The sequence below is a fragment of the Carassius auratus genome, chromosome 4, assembly GCF_003368295.1.
Source record: "Carassius auratus strain Wakin chromosome 4, ASM336829v1, whole genome shotgun sequence".
Classification (NCBI taxonomy): domain Eukaryota; kingdom Metazoa; phylum Chordata; class Actinopteri; order Cypriniformes; family Cyprinidae; genus Carassius; species Carassius auratus.
The window spans coordinates 13,646,425-13,667,161 of NC_039246.1; the positions used below are offsets into that span (position 1 = coordinate 13,646,425).

A 20,737-nucleotide genomic window follows, 5' to 3' on the forward strand; every position below is an offset into this window, starting at 1 on the left:
CTCATGCACGTATTGCGGCTCTCACAGAGACCGCCGTCAAGCCTCTTTTTTGACAATATTCCTCTCATGTGCATGTCCTAACCAATCAAAAACTTTTTCCAGACTCTCAGAAGACTTTGGTTGCATGCCACAATCTGTATTTATTTTCTTAGGCAGCGAACTGAATTTTAAGCCGTTTAGTTTTACTGAAACAATGCTCAAAATTCAGGACGCAGTTAAAGATACAAATAAAAATGTATCACATTTATTATCAAATTTATTTTATTTTAGATGAGATAACTTTTAGCAGATGTGCAGTTTCACTGTTAATTTTAAACATTTTAAACAATGTTATAAAAGGTTTATTGAGAAAAAAATTAGAATGTATTTATTTATATTTATTTATATATAATATATTTAATGTTGCATTTAGTATAACAAATCTTTTGTTTAATGCAAGTTTCAATTAATATTTTTAAATATAGTACAATCTTTATTATAATATTAAATATAATAAACTCAATATAATTTTAATTGTTCAAAGTTTGTTGTCACAAAATGTAGTTTTAATGTATTTAGTTAATGCATGTCTCAATTAATATATTGAAATACTAATGCTAAAATACTAATATTAGTATCATAATATTTGTAGTATTAATAGTATTCTAAATATTTCTCAGTTGTTTAAAGTTTTTGTAAAAAATAATAGTTTTTCAGTGTTGCATTTAGTTTAATACATATTTAGTTTCATGCATGATTTTATTGATATTTTTAAATATAATATTTATTATAAAACTTGAAATATTTTAACTGTGTAAAGTTTTTAAAATGTAGTTTTCAATGTAGTATTTTCTTTGATTATAATGAAAACGATTATATATCAATACTCCTCGACTGCCTGTGTTTAATTATATAAACTGAGCGAAACTAACTGCTGTAAAATGTAAATTAGGTTAATGTTGCTAATACCCTACACCAACGTAGATAATTGAGCTGGTTTTCTGCATCAAGCCAACATCATTTGGAGCTCCTCGTGTTCAGCAAATTGAGACATGAGTTTTGTGGTTGTGCATCTTGGCAGTCGGAGCTCTTTATTGATTTCTGCTCTGTCAGTACAAGGGTGCACATGCCAGACTTTTTAATGGTGCCTATAAAAGTGCCAAGCCGATCTTACCAGCTCCTGGTAAAGTGTAAATCTCAGTACAGTCAGAAAGCACAAAGGTTCCTGGGACACGTGCATCTTTTCCCTGCGTTTCCGGATGCTGATGCATGTGCGTGGTAATTATTTCTGAGCGATCGGCAGATGACGAGTGATGAAAATTAGAGGCGTTTAATGATCAGCCGGAGTGAAAGGTGAAGGCTTTGTACTGTGACGATAAGCATGACGCTTTTATCGTATACTAATGAGTCAGTGCTTAATTATCGCCTGCAGCACAACAGGAAATCATTACAAAGTCAAAGCCGGGCCTTATTAGCATGATTGTATTATAAAACTCTCTTCTTCAAGTGGAGTTGTTTGTACATCGTTGACCTTTCTGTGACGCCAATTTGTTTGTCTTCAAGCATAACATCCTACAAAATGTTGCCAATCAGCATAAATAATATTTAAATTCGTGTGGAATGAATTTAAATTTAATTTAATGTCAAAATTAGCATACATTAATTAATGTGATTCACTAACATCGAATTTATGAAAATGCTATTCACAGCATAGTATAATTCATTTGAATTTGTATTTGTTTTTAGTTTTTTACAATATTACTGCTTTTACTTTATAGTTTAATTTAAATTTGATTAAAATATAAAAACATAATTTTTTATACAATTTTTGGGTAACAAATTAATAAATATATATAAATTACTTTTACACATACATTTTATAGTTTTTTAAATAACATTTTTAATTTTTTTTTTACTGTATTTTGTATCAAGTGAATGCAGTCTTTTTTCTTTTTTATATTACAAAATTTTTTAAAAGTTATTTTTTATTTTTTATTATAAAGCATGTTTGAATGCAAATTAAAAAACATGGATTTTTTTTTTTTTTAAATAGGGCTACGAATTTTTTTCTTAGTTATGTATCGTGTCTTAACTCAAACCCATAAAACATTCATTTATCTTTTAATTAAAAAAACCCTTTCATTTTTCAATTGCAGTTGATGACGCCAATTTCTTTGTGTTCCAGCATTACATCCTACCAAACATTGCCGCGTAACATGCCGAGTCACCGTGCACAGATCGTCCCGCGATATCCCGAGGGTTACCGGACGCTCCCTCGTAACATGCTGCGGCCGGACAGCATCTGCAGTGTGTCGGGGTCGATGTACGACCGGGCGCTGCAGCCCACGTCTGCAGAGAAGCGGCGCTCCATGCGGGACGACACCATGTGGCAGCTGTACGAGTGGCAGCAGAGGCAGGCGCACAGCCGGATCGGATACGGGACGCTGCCCAGCCCCAAAACCATGAGCCAGATCGCCGAGTCCATCCCCACGTCCCCTTCCCACGGGTCTCTGGCCGGTTACCACACCTTCTCCCCTAATCGCCCCCTCAACCCGGATTCCCGCTCTGAAGTTTCCTCTCCGGTGTTTCGTGGGGACGTCACTATTGAACGCCGCCACCGACCGCACCTCTCCAAGGTACAGAGTTCAAACTGGGAAAATATTAAATAATTATTTCCAAGCCTGAAAAAACAGGTTTGGTGTTAGTGGAACTAGCTTTAGGTTCAAACTATATATATATATTAGTGCTGCCAAATGATTAATCGCGATTAATTGCATCCCAAAAAGTTTTTGTTTACATAATGTATGTGTACTGTGTTTATTTATAATGTGTATGTATGTATATATATATATATATATATATATATATATATATATATATATATATATAAATACAAATTATAAAATTGATTTTTTTATATTTACATGTATATACATTTATTTATTTAGATTATTATATTTTATATTATGTATAAATATATTTAGTATATACACCTAACATGTTTTCTTAAATATATACATGCATGTGTGTGCATTTATATATACACAAGTTACAGTTAAGTCAGTTAAAGTGTGCTAACATTTGCAAGCAAAATGAATTCTCTGAAGCTAAATTTAACTGTCCCAGACAGGGTATGAATACTTATGCAATGGAATCATTTAAAGGGATACTCCACCGTGTTTTCATATTAAACTATGTTTTTCCCTTACCTAAGACGAGTTGATACATACCTCGCTCGTCTCAGTGCGTGCACTCGATCGCTTTGGCGCGCGGAGACACTTTGAAAGCACTTAGCTAATCCCATTCATTCAATACGGGCCAAGCAAAGAAGCTACCAAACACCTCCACGTTTTCCCTATTTAAATACAGTTACTCGCGTAGTGTAACTCGACCTAGGACGGTAACACAAAACAAAACGTTGCGCTTTTCTAAGCGTGTAAAATGGATAACTATATTGTATGGCGGAATACCATCGCAAGTGCTTGTAAGCACTTCGTCTTGGCGCAGTAATATCTTCACTCGTGAAAAATCCTCTCACCGACCCCCGCTCCCTCTAGTGAAGATATTACTGCTCCATTTTACACGCTTAGAAAAGCGCAATGTTTTGTTTTGTGTTACCGTCCTAGGTCGAGTTACACTACGCGAGTAACTGTATTTTCAAATAGGGAAAACGTGGAGGTTGTTTGGTAGCTTCTCTGCTTGGCCCGTATTGAATGAATGGGCTAAGCTAAGTGCTTTCAAAGTGTCACCGCGCGCCAAAGCGATCGAGTGCACGCACTGAGACGAGAGAGGTATGTATCAACTCATCTTAGGTAAGGGAAAAACATAGTTTAATATGAAAACACGGTGGAGTATCCCTTTAAGCTTTTTATCTATGATAAATTTGAGTGCAGACTGATGTGGGAAAATAAGTAATTTAAAGCAGTTTAACATAAGGTTGCAACATAACAAAACATGAAAAAAAGTGTTATTTACAAGCCTTTAAGTTCTACTGATGCTGTGTGTTTATTGCTCTCTTGACCAGAGTGGTCCGTTTCAATGCTCATGAGATCCCTGTGCTTTCCTCTCTCTCTCTCTCTCTCTCTCTCTCTCTCTCTCTCTCTTTCTCTTTGTCAGTACTCCTTTCCTGCCGAGCGCAGGCCTGTTCCTCCCTCACAGAGCATCACCGCACAGTCTCTGCAAGGCAAAACGGTACGCTTCCCCCTCTTCTCCACCCACCACCTCCGTCTGTAACTCGCACATCCAACAACTTTGCTTTCCTCTCAAACTCTTTGCATTTTTCAGTTTGCAAGCCACCGAGGATTCGTTAAAGCTTTGGCTTGCAAATGAGCAGAAGTGTTTTACATGCAGAGGTTGAGCTGCTCATTTAAAGTCATGTCGTGAAATCAAAACGATCACATTTACTTCCATAACACACACTTCTGGTCTACTCGTGCACGATTTATGAGCGCATGTTATTCCAAAGGTCAAAAAATGGATCAAATTTGGTTTGACCTGAAAATATAGCATATGTTTTAGCAGTAAAATAGGTTGCAAATGGCATTTCTTAGGTAAATGAACATTCAAATGTTCTTGTAGGAGTATTGCGTTGCAGTTTTTCAAGCTTTAGGTCTTGAATTAAACACAATGTGTTTATTGTGACAGATGAAGCACTAATACCATAAGCTCTTCTTAAAACTATAATTATTATTCTCTTACTTGACGTTTCAGGTTCTGGCAGTCTTAAGCTGCCTTTTTCCCATTAAGCTTCTGCCTTTATTTATTCATTTTACCGATGCAAAGTACAACTGGCAGAAATCGCCTGCGATATTATTTCAGGCAGAGAGCATTTTAATGAAAAAGCCTGCGGTCAATTGATGAAATATTAATAGAGCTCCTCCATATGTGTTTCACTCATCATCGCTGGAGAGCTGCTGTAAAAATGTATTTCGTTACAGTGCATGAAATTCAATTTAGCAGCTTAAACGTTTCGGCTTGGGTAAAAAGCCTCTTGGAGAGTTTTTATCATCTTTGTTTTTCATGACACAACTTACTTTATTTGGATGAATATAAACTAAGATCAAATGACAAACATAAGATAGTCTAGATCCCAGGGTTATTTTCTTCAGATTTCATGTAATTGGAGAGCAGAACTAGTTTTTAAGGATAAATTGGCATAAACCTCTGGGATTTTCCTTTTGAAAAGCAAATTTAAACTTTATCCAGCTGTTGTTTCTGGAAAATCCAGCTTGTTCTTATAGTTTCTTGGTCAAGAAGCTGGTTATTCATGGCTATGTAGTTTATGCAATTTACCTGAACTTGGTAGAGATGATGATTATATAATACATATTTAATACTACAAATTAATTAATTATTGCATTTACAGATTTTCTACTCCCTGGACCAGTTTCATTTTACTGTTCATAAGCTATTATATTATTCATAATTTTTTTTTTATTTACTTTTATATTTATATTTATATATATATATATATATATATATATATATATATATATATATATATATATATATATATATATATATATTTATTTATATTTTTTTGAAAGTTTTATTCGTTTTGTTATGCTCAATTGTATATATATGTTTTTATATACACAAGGATTCTAGTTTACAGATTTTTTTACTTTCTATTATTTACATGCTATTTTTTTAGTATAGTATTATATGGTATATAACATCTATTAATATTTTAAATTAGCTTTTATATATATTTTTTTCAGTTTTAGTAATTTTGTTGTGTTGATTTTACATTCATGAATACAAATCTAAACTTAACTTAAACTTATTTGTATACTATTACAGTATTTATTATTTTAAATAATGTGTATTTTATATATTTTATTTTAGTTTTATTAATTTTGTGCTGCATTATTATATATAAATGTTTGTATACATACATAAATGTATTTTTTCCAATTATTTATTTACAGATTTTCTACTTCATGTTATTTATACTGTTTTAGTATTCATTAGGATTTTGAAATAGCTTTTATTTTATTTTATATATATTTTTATTTTTTAATTTCAGTTAAAGTTTCCGTAATTTTGTTGTGCTTGATTTTCCATTCTTCAAAGCAAACCTAAAATTATTTATATATTATTATAGTATTTATTATTATTTTAAAATAATTTTATTTAAAATTTTAGTTTCATTTTTTTTATAATCTGTTAAAAGTGTTGTGCTTGATTTTACATTGTTAATAGAAAATTTAAATTCAAACCAGCTTGTAATTCATTTCTAGCTCGAGAACCTGATCTTTCATGGTTTCTACACTAGTTTATATGACTTCGCTGGTGGAGCTGGTTAATCATGTTGATGAGATATCACAGGTGTATGACACTCTATCCAGCACATGTCCTCTGTATCAAACATGGCCTGATTTCCCACAACCCCCTTCACGCCGGCTCACACTAACACTGCTCCTGTCGCCCGCTGCAGCCAGAGGAACTGACCCTGCTGCTCATCAAGCTCCGGCGTCAGCAGGCCGAGCTCAACAGCCTCCGTGAGCACACGCTCGCTCAGCTAATGCAGCTAAACCTCGATGCTGCCAACCCAAAGGTCAGCCTCGTGGATCGCTAGCCTGTGCATCCCAGAGTGAAGGGCTTGTTCGTTCCCCAACACAATCCAGCCTGTCCATTTCCACGTCTGGTGGTTGTTTTCCATTGCTTCCGCATGCTGTTGTGGATTGGACGATGTCTAAAGAAATACGTTTCAGTGGCAGATTTAGTGCACGCAAGCGGTCGAAGGTTTGGAATAATTACCATTTTTGGATGATGTATTTTATGCTCATGGAGGCTTCATTTACATGACAAAAAAACACAGTAAATATGTAATAATGTATAATATTTTACCTTTTAAAATAGCCATTTTCTATTTGAATATAAGTTAAAGTGTACCATAATTTCTAAGCAACCATCCTAGATACCCTAGCAACTGCATGGAAGCACCTTAGCAACCACTCCGGGAACCATAGCAACCGCATAGCAACACCCTAGCAACCATCCCAGATACCCTAGCAACTGCATAGCACCACCCTAGCATCCATCCAAGAAACACTAGCAACCGCATAGCAACACCTTAGCAACCACTCCGGATACCCTAGCAACTGCATAGCAACACCCTAGCAACCACTCCGGGGGACCCTAGCAACAGCATAGCAACACCCTAGCAAACACTCAGGGTACCCTAGCAACTGCATGGCAACACCCTAGCAACAACTCAGGGTACCCTAGCAAACGCATGGCAACACCCTAATTACCATCCCAGGTACCCTATCAACCACATAGCAACACCTTAGCAACCACTCCGGGTTCCTTAGTAACCACATAGCAACACCTTAGCAACCACTATGTGTACCCTAGCAACTGCTTAGCAACACCCTAGCAACCGTCCCAGAAATCCTAGCAACCGCATAGCAACACCCTAGCAACCACTCAGTGGGACCCTAGCAACCGCATAGCAACTCCCTAGCAACCACTCAGTGGGACCCTAGCAACCGCATAGCAACACCCTAGCAACCACTCAGGGTACCCTAGCAACCACATGGCAACACCCTAGCAACCACTCAGGGTACCCTAGCAACCACATTGCAACACCCTAGCAACCACTATGGGTTCCCTAGTAACTGTACGGCAACACCTTAGCAACCACTCCGGGTACCCTAGCAACTGCATAGCAATTAACAAACTTTTTAACTTAACTTAAAATTTAATTTTAAACTTTTTAAACTGGCCAGGCTTTCTCAAGCCAACTTAAAGTTTGTCTTGACGAACTTTTTTATCTAGTTAAAATTAATATTGCTGTTTTTAAAAACAAAACAAAACATTTATGTCACAAAAATATTAAGCATTAGTTGAGCAGGAAATCAACTTACCAGACCGATTTCTGAAGGATCATGTCAAATTGCATTTAAAAAAAATAATAGAAAGTTATTTTAAATTGTAATAATGTTTCATGATTTTACTGTATTGTTGATCAAGTAAATGCAAACTTGCTGAGCCTTTATTTGATAAATCTGAACTATTCCAAACTTTTGAGCCGCTGTTTGGAGAAACGTCTCCTCCTTTCCACGAGGATGTGAAATCCCTCCAGTCCTGTAGGTTTGGATCATGTTTTGTGCGGCTGCTGCATGCTTCTGACACAGTTTGAGGAACATGATCTGCAGAAGTTGTGTTTCTGTTTGCAATCCTCTTTTGATAGCAAGATGTTTTCTTTGGTGGACCCTTTATGTGCAAGAAGCTCATTTCTGATTTGCTCTTCAGCTTGGTGTCTGGCTTATAAAAGTGCATGATGAACTTGAGGAGAAAGTGGAGTTGCAGTTGTTGACTTTGACTTTTTCTTTTGCACTTCCCCTGCTTTGAAGCCCACATCTATGGTTTTCTCACTGCTCTCCTCTCATCTTCTTTCTCTTGCCGTCTCTAGAGTGAAATCCTTTCCCATCACCTACAGAGGAATCTCATGTACTTGGACAGCCAGGTGAGGGCCTTTCCTGTTTCTCACTTCCTGTTTCTCATTGTCTTATTTCTCTGTCTCCTGTACTTTTATTACAGCTCAGATCAAACGGCCCACAGTGCATCTGCTGCAGTTCTTTGTTCTGTTGAAGTTCTGTTGAATGCAGATGGTGTCTCTTAAAATAGCAGTTCATTCAAAGCATTTTTAGCAACAAACCATGAGCCGGGTTCATTTGTATTTTTTTAGTTTTTCAGGCTCAATTCTCAGTGGTAGCCTGCTGTGAAAGCATTGTATTTTTCATTGAACTAACAGATCACAGCAGTAACTTGTCTATTTTTGAGCTACATTTCATGTGTAACAGCTCTAAGAATTGACAAAATGAATATGTAGACAAGTATTCAGTAACGGATGGAATGAACAACTCATCCAATAAAACATTATATATATAATTGCTTAGAAATTACTCTTAAAGTTTAATAATTTTTTTAGATATTTTTATTTAGTTTGTCATTTTATTTATTTAGCTTATTCTAGTTGCAAAGGCAACATTTCTTTTAATTTTAAGATTGAGTTTAATAATTGTATTTTATTTTATTTTTCGCGAATGCAGTTTAATAATTGTTATATAAATTATAAATAAGATTTATATTTATTTATTTAGAGATTTTTCTCTGTGCTATGTTATCTTATTAGTTATTTATTTTAATATTATAGTATATTTTACAATTTCAAATGAGCTTTTATTATTAGATTTTCATAATATAATTATATTTAGAATTTAATATTTATATTTATGTATATATATATATATATATATATATATATATATATATATATATATATATATATATATATATATATATATATATATATATATATATATATATATATATATATATATATATAGCAAACCAGACTGTTGCAGTTTTCCTGTAATTCTTACATAGTAAGTAACACTAATGCAGCATTTTTATTATTATTATTATTATTATTATGAAGTGCATCTCTGAATAAACATATCTTGGTGGACAGTTTGATATTTTAAGTTAAGCTTTTGTCTCCACTGACCTTTTTTGAAAATGGTCAACTCAGAATAGCACTATCCAACAAATCTTCTTTGACAGGAACCATTTATTGTCTTTTAACATTGTGTTGCGTTACTGAAGTGCACACAGTCATTATTCTGCAACAGCGAAAAGGAAAAATGCATAAGTACAGCAGACATGTGATATCTGTTAGACTCAAAAGCTGTAAAAACAGTTTTTTTTGATAATTCCTGTTACTCCTCCTCCTCCTCGTGCACTAGATGAAGGAGAATGAGCCAGTAATCTTCATGATTCACACTATGATTGAGAACTCTGCACCAAGGCCACAACTGTACCAGCAAGTAAGGTCTTGGAACACACGGTCATGCTCCTCCCCTTTTATGTCATGGCCCCGCCTCTTTGTTGAAGCTCCACCCCCTCACTGCCCCATCCTGTGTCGGTTTCGCTCCAGCACATCCCATTGGCTCTCCTTGTTGTTGTTTTCTTGTTGAAAGTGGAACTGGTATTGGCATGGCTTGATCGTTTCGTGTGAATCCCAGCTGCTGGTGCTAATGTGCCGTTCATTAGCAATGGCTCCATCCATCACGCCGGCTTTCATGTGTGACTGGAGTCCAGTGTGGTTTACCAAGCCTTTTGACACCTCCAAAAGACAAGCATTGCCCTGCTTTTATGAGCTTTAAAGGCCCATTCACATCAGATAAAACTCTAAGTATTAAGTTTTAGCAATCATTTTATAAGAATAGAGAAGTCATGACTAAAACGTTAATGACACAGATGAACAATATTAGTTTAATCATTATCAGATTACTACTCATGTATTTAAAGCAACATTAAAAATAATTATTGTTGGTGTGAACGGGCCTTCAGTAACCAGAAATCCCATGATGCCATGCAAATTGTTCAGTAAGCATTGGCTGTTCTGCGTGAAGTCAGTCATGTTGCAAACAAACAATTCAGAGTGAAATAAGGATTTATTGGCCATTAAATCAATTTTTTTTGCAATGGAAGATATTTAATAAACCTTAATTGTTGTCCTTACGACAATGGGACTATGCTGATTTAAGTGAAACTATACTAAAATAATAATAATAATAATAATAATTTGACTGTTACATGCACCAATAGTTTTATTAAAAAATGTCCCTGTGGCTCAGTGGTAGAGCATTGTGTTAGCAGCGCAAAAGGTTGTGGGTTCAATTCCCAGGGAACACATGTTAGGTAAAAAGTGTTAGTCTGAATGCACTGTAAACCGCTTTGGATAAAAGCGTCTGCTAAATTCATAAATTAAAAAATAGTGCAAAATACAGTTTTACATGTGAGAAAAATTTAAACCGGCCAATACATTTTTAAATTAAACTTATGTAAATATAGTTATTTTGTATGTAATAATAATTTTAGTAGCCTTAAATTACAAGTTAACAAATTAATGTTTCCGTAAATGTATCTTACTAGCCAGCCCACCTTTTTGTGACGGTCTCTGCCCTATTAGCATATACACAGCCCTGAGGGGGAAGCAGCGGTCCGACATTACTGTTCTCTTGCTGTAGCTGCTGGAGATACAATGTCAGCACCAAAGAGCCATTAACAGTGTTTTGTGTTGGGATGCACCAATGAACATAGGAGTCTCCATAGACCGCTGAGGACACGTTGTTTAACTTTTATTTTCAGCGGAAATGTCCCGGGAAAAAGTGGCAATTTCAACAAGCTATAAAAAATTATCTGTGGGCTATTTTGAGAGAAAACTTCACATACACACTCTGGGGACTTCAGAAAACAATTAAAAATATTGTATCAATTCATTCTATGGCACCTTTAATCAAAAAACATCCAAAGTATGCATTATTACTTTACTAGGCATGCAACTGCTGCAGTTAGATTTCATTTGCAACAGATAAATAGCATTTAGTTGCTTCCATCAGACAGTTATTCTCACTGTTTGATGAAGCTAGCTAGTTTATACACTGGATGGTCGTGTCTTGAGTCTCCAGTTGTTTTCGTAAGTGCACTTGAAATCTCAGAGATCCTGTGGAGTGTGATCAGCTCAGGCCATTGCCAGACCTCTGAGGGCTTTCGGGTTTTCATAAGTCACACTAACCGAGGGGATGGTAATTACCTGTAGGGAACATCTACTGCAGCAGACCGACCTCCTGAATCCTCCCGTAGTTTCCAGCACGCAATACTTTCAAATTGATGAATTCTTTTCTTTAAAATTGTGGTTCAAACTCTGCGTTTGTGTGCCTCTGGTGTCCCGTAGCAGATGTGAACGTGTACGACACGAGCGCTGTTAACAGTGTAGTGATTTATTTATTTATTTATTCTGTTTTTAGCACACCAGATGGTGCTGAAGCAGCTTTATTTCCGTGATGAGATGATTCATATCTACAGAAACTCATCCGGTTGTAGGATGATAGTGTGAATGAGTGTCTGTGCGCTGCAAAAAAAAAAAAAAAAAAACATTCTTACTCCGTGTTTTTGGACTGTTTTCTAGTACTTATATCCAAACGCCTCTAAACCAACATATATTTAATTCAAAGATACTAAGTCTTAAAAAATCATCAATAACACATTACTTGAGATTTATTTGAAGCCTTTATATATAATGCATATCAAAATAAGACTTAAAGTTTAAATTAAGAATTTACTGGATTATCAGATGGTACTATTTTCCAATATTTTTATTAAAATTGCTAATGAAAATACAATTATTTAGCCATTATTTTATCATAGTTTCCATAGTAGCATTGAAAATACTGATTTTGTACATAAAATATTCAAGATGCATTCATATTTCTTACAAAGGCCTAGTCATTAGATAATTAGTTTAGCTGCCCAATCTGAAGAATATTTCATAAATGCACTGAAAAAAAATGGTGTTGAAATATTTTCATTTAGAAATATAGAAATAAAATAAATTAACCTCAAGCGTTTGTATTTGATGCAATGTAAAAGTATTTTAATGCAATAATTATGCATTAAATAGTAACAACTATTTTTAGATGTAACAAGAGATCGGCAAATATTCTAATGCATTTTAACAGTTTACAATTATTTATGAAAATATATAATGCATTATAACAAACATTATGAATGCCTTTCATAATGCATAAAGATTTGAAGTGAAGTCTTAGGAAAATATCATAAATGGGGTCAGAAAAATGACAGCTTCCTCCGAACTTTTAGGATGGAGTTTGCATGTTTCGTGTGGATTGTGTGGTTGGTGTCAGTCCCAGTGCTGTTGTATATATTGTGACTGTATATGAAGATCCCTGCTGCACAGTACAACACATTTATAGTACACCAGCTGCAAGTGTTAGAGGGTTTACTGAAGTTACTGTTGCAAAAAAGTTCATTATTTAAAGTCTACATTTGTTTTTGCCTTCATTATTGATGAGTTGCACGTATAGCAGTAGTAAATCGACTGTACACAGACTCATGACGCTTGCTCCATCGCTTCATGTACAAGCTCTCAAAGCTGTAATCCTCGCTTTTCTAGGATCTGTTATATAATGCTTGACATATCTTACATTATTTGCTCTCATTGCAGCAGATGAGTTCTGAAGAGTACAGAGAAAACACCTTCTTATACAGACCCGAGGAGCTGGACATCGATGTAAGCTGACTTGAATGATTGTTGATGATGATTACATTGAGATAAATATTATTTGAGTCGGTGCTTCTGTTAAACATAAAAAAAGAAGACAAAAAGAGTTATTTACAGCAGTTTATCATTAGGAGTGAATCTTGAAATATGAAACCTGAAGCAAGAATTATTAAACATAAAAACTGCAAACGATTAAACTATTTTTCAGGCTAATTGGCAAATTTAAAAAGAAGATATTATAAATTTAAATTTAGTTTAAACATTAAATTCTGTAATTCATATTTTAAAATGTAGATATTTCTAAAATAACTTTTTAACAGCTTTTCAAATAGGATTTTTCTATCCCATTTTTATTTATTTATTATTTAAATCTTTGCCAAGTTAAAAATGCTGTTGAATAGTCGTCAAGATGTATTATAGTAGTTAGTGGGTGATCATTAATTTATCATTAATTTATGGAATATGAACTAAATATGGAATCATAAAACTTACTGAAGTCTAAGAGCAAACTAAAAATAAATACTGCTGTGCATGTCATTTAAAGCTTTTCATGCTGCTGAAATACATTATTCTGGTATAATTATTGGTATTGTTTTTACATTTTGATGTTTCGTATGACTACAGGAAGGAAAGACTGGGATTTCATTTGATTCCATTCCCTTCCATTCCATTTGATTTGATTCCATTCCATTTGATTTAATTCCGTTCCCTTCCATTCCATTTGATTCGATTCGATTCCATTCCATTTGATTCCATTCCATTTGTTTCGATTCCATTCCCTTCCATTCCATTTGATTTGATTCCATTCCATTTGATTCCATTCCATTCCCTTCAATTCCATTTGATTCGATTCGATTCCATTCCATTTGATTCCATTCCATTTGTTTAGATTCCATTCCATTCCATTTGATTCCATTCCATTTGTTTAGATTCCATTCCATTCCATTTGATTCCATTCCATTCCATTTGATTCAATTCCATTCGATTCGATTCAATTCCATTCCATTTGATTCCATTCCATTCCATTTGATTCAATTCCATTCCATTCCATTTGATTCAATTCCATTCCATTCCATTTGATTCCATTCCATTTGATTCCATTCCATTCCATTTGATTAGATTCCATTCCATTTGATCTGATTTGATTCGATTCAATTCGATTTTCATTTGATTTGTTTTGATTTTTGTGTAATGATAATTATTCTACAAGCCATTTTTATGACCTCACATTCACATTTTTCATTATCATATTATCATATATATATTCAGGATGTGAGTTGTGGAGGATTCTTTAATGTGTATTTCTTAATAAAAAAAAATAACATATAATATATATATGGGTATTTTATTTAAAATTGAAATAAAATTAAACAATTTATTTTAAAAGATTTTTCCCTAATTCTGGTATAATTGTTCTTCATTCCATTTAACACACTCACATTCGTTGTACACTGAAACTTACCCATTATCGGTGTGTATTTGTTCCGTTCCAGGCGAAGTTGAGTCGACTATGTGAGCAGGATAAAGTGGTGAGAAATCACGCAGAAAAACTGCAGCAGCTCCACAGAGAGAAGGTAACAAACACGTCTCTCCTGAGCGTCTGGCAGGTGCTCGTCTCAGCCGTCTCACTCGCTCGTGCATGTGTGTGTTTGCAGCACACGCTGGAGACGGCCTTGCTGTCGGCCAGTCAGGAGATCGAGATGAGTGCTGAAGACCCCGCGGCGGTGCAGAGCGTCATCCAGCAGCGGGACGTCCTGCAGAGCGGCCTGCTCAGCACCTGCAGAGAGCTGTCGCGTGTCAGCGCTGTACGGCCCTCCTTACATTTGCTTTGATTCATGCAATGCTACACGCTCTCAGTCGCTCACCCATAATGCTGTGCTGCTGACAGGAGCTGGAGCGGAGCTGGAGGGAGTACGATCGGCTGGAGGCGGACGCCACATTGGCCAAAACAAACCTGCTGGAGCAGCTCGAGGCCCTCGGGAGCCCACAGGTGACATGTGTGATTGAATACTAGCAGTAATAAATACTTTAGTCATTTCCATGAGCACAGATCTTAATATATTCTAGGTGTATTGTGTATAATATATTGTGTGTGTGCGCACAGACGGAGCCGCCCAGCCAAAAACACGTGCAGATCCAGAAGGAGTTGTGGAGGATTCAGGATGTGATGGAGGCGCTGAATAAGAACAAACCCAAGAGAAACACAGAACCCAGTGAGAGAACAAGAATAACACACAAACACACTCCCATAATCAACAACACGTCACTAACAGACATGAGCAACACTTCTGACACTTTGTTTCAGATTCTACTTGTTCAGACAATGTTTTTATTTGCCTCAGCAAGATTTATTTTACAATTTTATACCCTCTCTCTCTCTCTCTCTCTCTCTCTCTCTATATATATATATATATATATATATATATATATATGTATATATTTGTATTATTTATTAATTTATCTTTCATGCACATTTTTGTTCATTAGTAATTTGCAATAACACAAGACAAAAATATTTTAACAACTTTTTCCTATTTCCATTTTATAATTCTATATTTAGTTGTATGCTTTAATGTGTATTTTTAAATCTGTAAATTTTCATGCACTACTTAAAATTAGTTTGAATCTTTTTTTTTTTCAACATAAAAAAAAAATATTTACTGTAATTCTCAATAATAACACCAGACAAAAACTATACCATTTTAAACCGTTTCCCATTTCCATTTAATAATTTAGTTCTGTTTAGATTTATACTTTAAAATTTAAAGTTTAAATATATACATTCATCATTTTTAAATTTATTTTAATACATCTTGCCATGAAAATTTATCTTTACAATACTTTCCAATAATACCTCAAACAAAACCTTTTTTTTGACAATTTTTCATTTTATAATTCTATAATTATACTTCGAAAATTCTTATTTCAAATCATACATCTCATACATTTTAAGATTTATTTAGATATTAATTAGATTTGTTGTTCAGTTTGCCAATAATAACTGGCGATTAAACCATTATTATTATTTATTTTAATATTATTTATATACTGTTATAGTATTACTGTTATAACATTTTAATTTTTTTATTTAATTTAAGTTTAATTAAATTGTATTATTTATTTTCACTTACGTCTGTTCATTTTTTATATCACACTTTACCTTGAATTTATTTTTTCAATTTAACATTCAAGTTTTTTCTTCTAATATTTATTTATTATTTAATTCCAGCTTTATTTAAATTAACTGAATCCGTAGTTTTCATTCCCGTTAACAAAAGCAACACTAGCAACCGTGCATTCATACAGATTTGACCCTCCTTCTTCTGTATTTGTAGGTTTTCCTGGCGCAAACCCTCTGTCAAACCTGCATAAAAGTGAAGTAAGTGATTATCCCCGACCTCATGGTGATGATGTTTGTGTAATTGTGTAAACGCACACACACACACACACTAAGGATCCTCAGCAGGAGTTGAGCTGTATTGTGCTGCTGTGATTGGTTGGTTGTTGGCGTGACTCTGGGTTGTGTGTAGGAGTCAGACTCAGTGCCTCCTCGTCCTCCTCTCCCGTACTCGTATGAGGGGGGAGACCGGCCTCCTCACGCGCCCCGCACAACCCCTCACCGGCCCGAGGACCGCAAGAACGCCCAGCGCAACGGCACCCACAGCGTAAGACGCAGCTGTGACCCCCTCGCCCACCCCATCCCATCTTCATTAACACATCACCATCGCCTCTGAGATCAGATCGTGTTTGTTAGCGATAGAAGAATATATCTGCTATTCTGAGATCTGAGAAGCATCCCCGTTATCTCAGCCTCATCAGTGGATATTCAGTTAATTCTGCCGGAGTGTATTTACTTGTTTATTGATTTATTTTTCATGACCACCTATACATCATTTAACGTCATAAACAGTTTTTTTTTTTTTTATGTATTAATTTTTACTGAGCAGCTTTATATTATTTAACATCTTAAAAAATGTCAGCCTGATTTCTTTCCAAATGTTTTTGAAAAAAAAAACATAATTTCTGAAAAAAAAAAATTTGTCTAATTATTACGTAATAAATTTATCCTGACCACTTTTACACTGTAAACAATTCAAATGTGTGTGTTTTTTTTTTTTTTTTTTTACTAACCACCCATATATTATCATTTTAAATAATTTCAGCCCTTTTTTAATTTTTCAGATTTTTTTGATGTTGAGTACTTCTGACCACCTGTATATAATTTTAAATCATTAACTTTAACTTCTGACAGTTTTTTATTTATTTATTTTATTTTGACTGACCACCTATAAATTGTTGACCATTATGAATAATTTTTGCCTGATTTCTTTCACTTTTTCACAACACCATACACAATTTCTGACTGATTTACCCCCCATTTTATTATAAATCAATACTGACCACCTATAAATTAACTTTAACAAATAAATAAATACATAAAAAAATATAACCACTACCTATACTTTAGGTTATTCAGTGTTAATAAGAGCAACCATTAAAAATGTCTAATTTAAATTCATATTATTTATATTTTATTTAGACTATTAGAAATATTACATTTCATAAATGATGCATTATATCAGTCACCTACTCTTTAGATATACCAGCTTTTGGAGGAATATTTCACCCTAAAAAAGCAATTTTTGTCATTATTCACTCATCCTCATATCACTACAGGCTTGTATGGTGCCATTTATTTGTTTAATAAAGAAATAGTTTACCGTTTTCATTTTGTGCAGAATATTCATGTTAAAAAATGTTTTCCTCCTTTTTCAAAAAGTCATTTGGGTCGTCTTGGTTTTATTTCAAGTGTTTTTTTTTGCTTTTTAACCTCTTGGTTTTTTCAAACGTTCACCCTTGAGCTCTTCCTGTAACACATCCAGTAGATCCGCAGCATTAGCTCATCCTTTGTTTTTTGATTCCCATTTTAATATGTAACCCGTGATCATAACCTTCACGTGATGCCAGCAGAATGTGTGCGTCTCGTCTGGTAAATCATGTGTAAACCGGTGAGATCTCTGCTCGCAGGGGCCTGATTACAGACTGTATAAGAGCGAGCCGGAGCTCACCACCGTAGCCGAAGTCGACGAGAGCAACGGCGAAGACAAATCTGAGCAGACGGCAGAGAAAGAGCCACTCGGCGTCACCAAAGGTGTCAAACAACTCTTTCTCTCACTCCTATCTCTGTTTATCACTTGAAGTCCTAACGGTGTTCCTGTCTGTCAGGTGTCGTGTACCCCGTCGGAGTGGTCAGTCCCAGGACCAAATCACCCATGCCTGAATCCTCCACCATCGCCTCTTATGTCACCTTGAGGAAGAGCAAGAAACCTGATCCCAGAACAGTAAGGATGCCGTTTATTCTGTATGTAATGTAGAAACTGAACTGTGTTTGACAAATGTTTGGATAGATTTGGCTTAGAAGAGACGAATAAACATGTGAAACAACAATATCCTGCGCTGATGACATGACTTTAGCTTTAGTTATCATTTGTATCATTTTATTTATTTTGTACATAATTTAAGTTAATTTGTATAATCGTGTACATTTTAATAAATGGTAATATAATATATTAATGCATATATATAATAACATTTTATTTAAAGTTAATACTTGATCATTTTATATAATATTAGTTTTAATAATATATTTTAATATTATTTATTATATAGTTTTTTGTACTCGTTTTTGTAATATTTAGCTAATATATAAATATATAATCTAAAATACATCCAAATGCATCCAGTTTATATATATGTATACATTTCATATTATTAAATGTATTAAATTGTGTGTGTGTGTGTGTGTATGTGTGTGTGTGTATATATATATATATATATATATATATATATATATATATATATATATATATATACATTTAATTTATTTACATTTTAATTTAATAAAAAAAAAACACACGCACACATATATATACAATATTAATGGAAATACTATATTATATAAAAATATTTGATTATACATAAAAAATAGTTTCGCCTAAAATAGAATTTTAGTATTTCACATGAATATTTGTTTAATATGCATGTATTTGTTTATGCATATATATATATATATATAATATACACATTTTGTTTGTTTAATATATTGTTCTTGCTTCTTATTTCATATTAACATTTGTGAAGTATACATCTGTATTTATGTATGTATATACAGTGTAATGTGTGTGTATGTGTGTGTGTGTGTGTGTGTAGTCCCAGCCGCAGGAGCGTCCGCGCAGTGCGGTGGATCACATGAGCAGCGCTGTGGAGGTGGGCCGGACACGCATGAGTGTGGAGGAGCAGATGGAGCGCATCAGGAGACACCAGCAGGGGGCGCTGCGTGAACGAAGACGAGAGGACGGATCGCTGTCCCGCAGCCTCTCCTTCACCAAAGACAACCTCTACTACACCCTACAGGTACAGATACACTCGCCAGCTTCCCGTTTCTGCTCTTCAAACATGGGATTCACTATATGCCCCCTTCTTTAGAACAGAAAAGATACGGAAACATAATTCATGCATTTAAAAATAGTTTTTCCATGTGTGTTGCAACAGTTTTGGAAGTGTCTTTTCAGTTCCATATAGTGCATGTACAAGTCACTAGTGTTTTGTGATGAGTTCTTGGCTCGAGGTCTGCATTTAAAGTCACAGATAAAACAAAAAAAAGGGTCCTGTTCAACTGATGCTATAAAAGTAGCAGCACACAGTTCTCTAGAATATCATTACATGCTTAAACATTCAGATCTGTGCTCATGGAAATGACTAAAGTATTTATTAGAAGAGTACTTTTGCTAAATAGTGTATGTAGTGTTATGTTTTTACCTTGTACACAGAAATATGAGACAGTAAACCTTGTGTCTGTTAGTTGACTATCATCTGAGGTTTATAAATGTCTCACATGAGTGAAACAGCTCAGACTACCACAGGACCTGAATTACATTTACATTACATTTACATTTATGCATTTAGCAGACGCTTTACCCAAAGCGACTTACAGTGCATTCAGACTATCAGGTTTTACCTAACATGTGCTCCCTGGGAATTGAACCCAGAACCTTGTGCTGCTAACACAATGCTCTACCACTGAGCCACAGGAACACATACATCAGTAACGGAGCATCCGTGTCACATTCCCATCATGAAGGCTCTTCCTCTCTTAAACCTGTTCTGTCCGGTTCATGAGTCACTGTGCTGATGATGATGATGATGATGATGATTCCCACAGTGCTCCACTTTGCAGTCTTTCTGCTAGGCATTAGATTGGACGTCTGTGAACGTCTCCATCGCTTCCTCTCCTGTTCCCTCAGACGCGTAAGAAGAGCCCGGTGATCTCTCCAGACGAGCAGGACACGTCGCCTGAGGAGCAGCCACAGCTGACCACCAAACCCACTGATGCAGAAGACAACTGCAGGAACACGGACCATGAGGAATCTGGGAGTGACAGCTTGGAGAACAAGGTGCATACTCATACACGAAAAACCTGAAGTATGATATTAATATCTAGTAATAATTACATCAAATAATTTAAATACATAAATATTTGCAAAATGTATAAATAGAGAAATATATATATATATATATATATATATATATATATATATATATATTTTTTTTTTTTTTTTTTTTATTATTATTATTTTTTTTTATTTATTTTTTTTTATT

The 20,737-nt window shown here is 34.6% G+C and overlaps 1 protein-coding gene across 21 annotated transcripts in view; it reads left to right on the top strand.

The window, feature by feature from the left end:
• The window catches only part of LOC113059362 (pleckstrin homology domain-containing family A member 5-like), a 143,545-nt gene that overhangs the window by 118,484 nt on the left and 4,324 nt on the right, over positions 1–20,737 (top strand). For 8 of the 21 annotated variants that reach the window (XM_026227824.1, XM_026227841.1, XM_026227833.1 and 5 more), the window contains 16 exons: positions 2,165–2,615; positions 4,096–4,170; positions 6,419–6,538; positions 8,402–8,455; positions 9,738–9,818; positions 13,022–13,087; positions 14,572–14,652; positions 14,734–14,883; positions 14,967–15,068; positions 15,183–15,291; positions 16,414–16,457; positions 16,609–16,743; positions 18,107–18,230; positions 18,305–18,420; positions 19,289–19,492; positions 20,383–20,532. In XM_026227824.1, coding sequence (XP_026083609.1) covers positions 2,165–2,615; positions 4,096–4,170; positions 6,419–6,538; positions 8,402–8,455; positions 9,738–9,818; positions 13,022–13,087; positions 14,572–14,652; positions 14,734–14,883; positions 14,967–15,068; positions 15,183–15,291; positions 16,414–16,457; positions 16,609–16,743; positions 18,107–18,230; positions 18,305–18,420; positions 19,289–19,492; positions 20,383–20,532 — 2,062 coding nt within the window. The remainder of the gene's footprint in view (positions 1–2,164; positions 2,616–4,095; positions 4,171–6,418; positions 6,539–8,401; positions 8,456–9,737; positions 9,819–13,021; positions 13,088–14,571; positions 14,653–14,733; positions 14,884–14,966; positions 15,069–15,182; positions 15,292–16,413; positions 16,458–16,608; positions 16,744–18,106; positions 18,231–18,304; positions 18,421–19,288; positions 19,493–20,382; positions 20,533–20,737) is intronic. The other 13 variants (XM_026227906.1, XM_026228004.1, XM_026227943.1 and 10 more) reach the window with 11 other exon arrangements.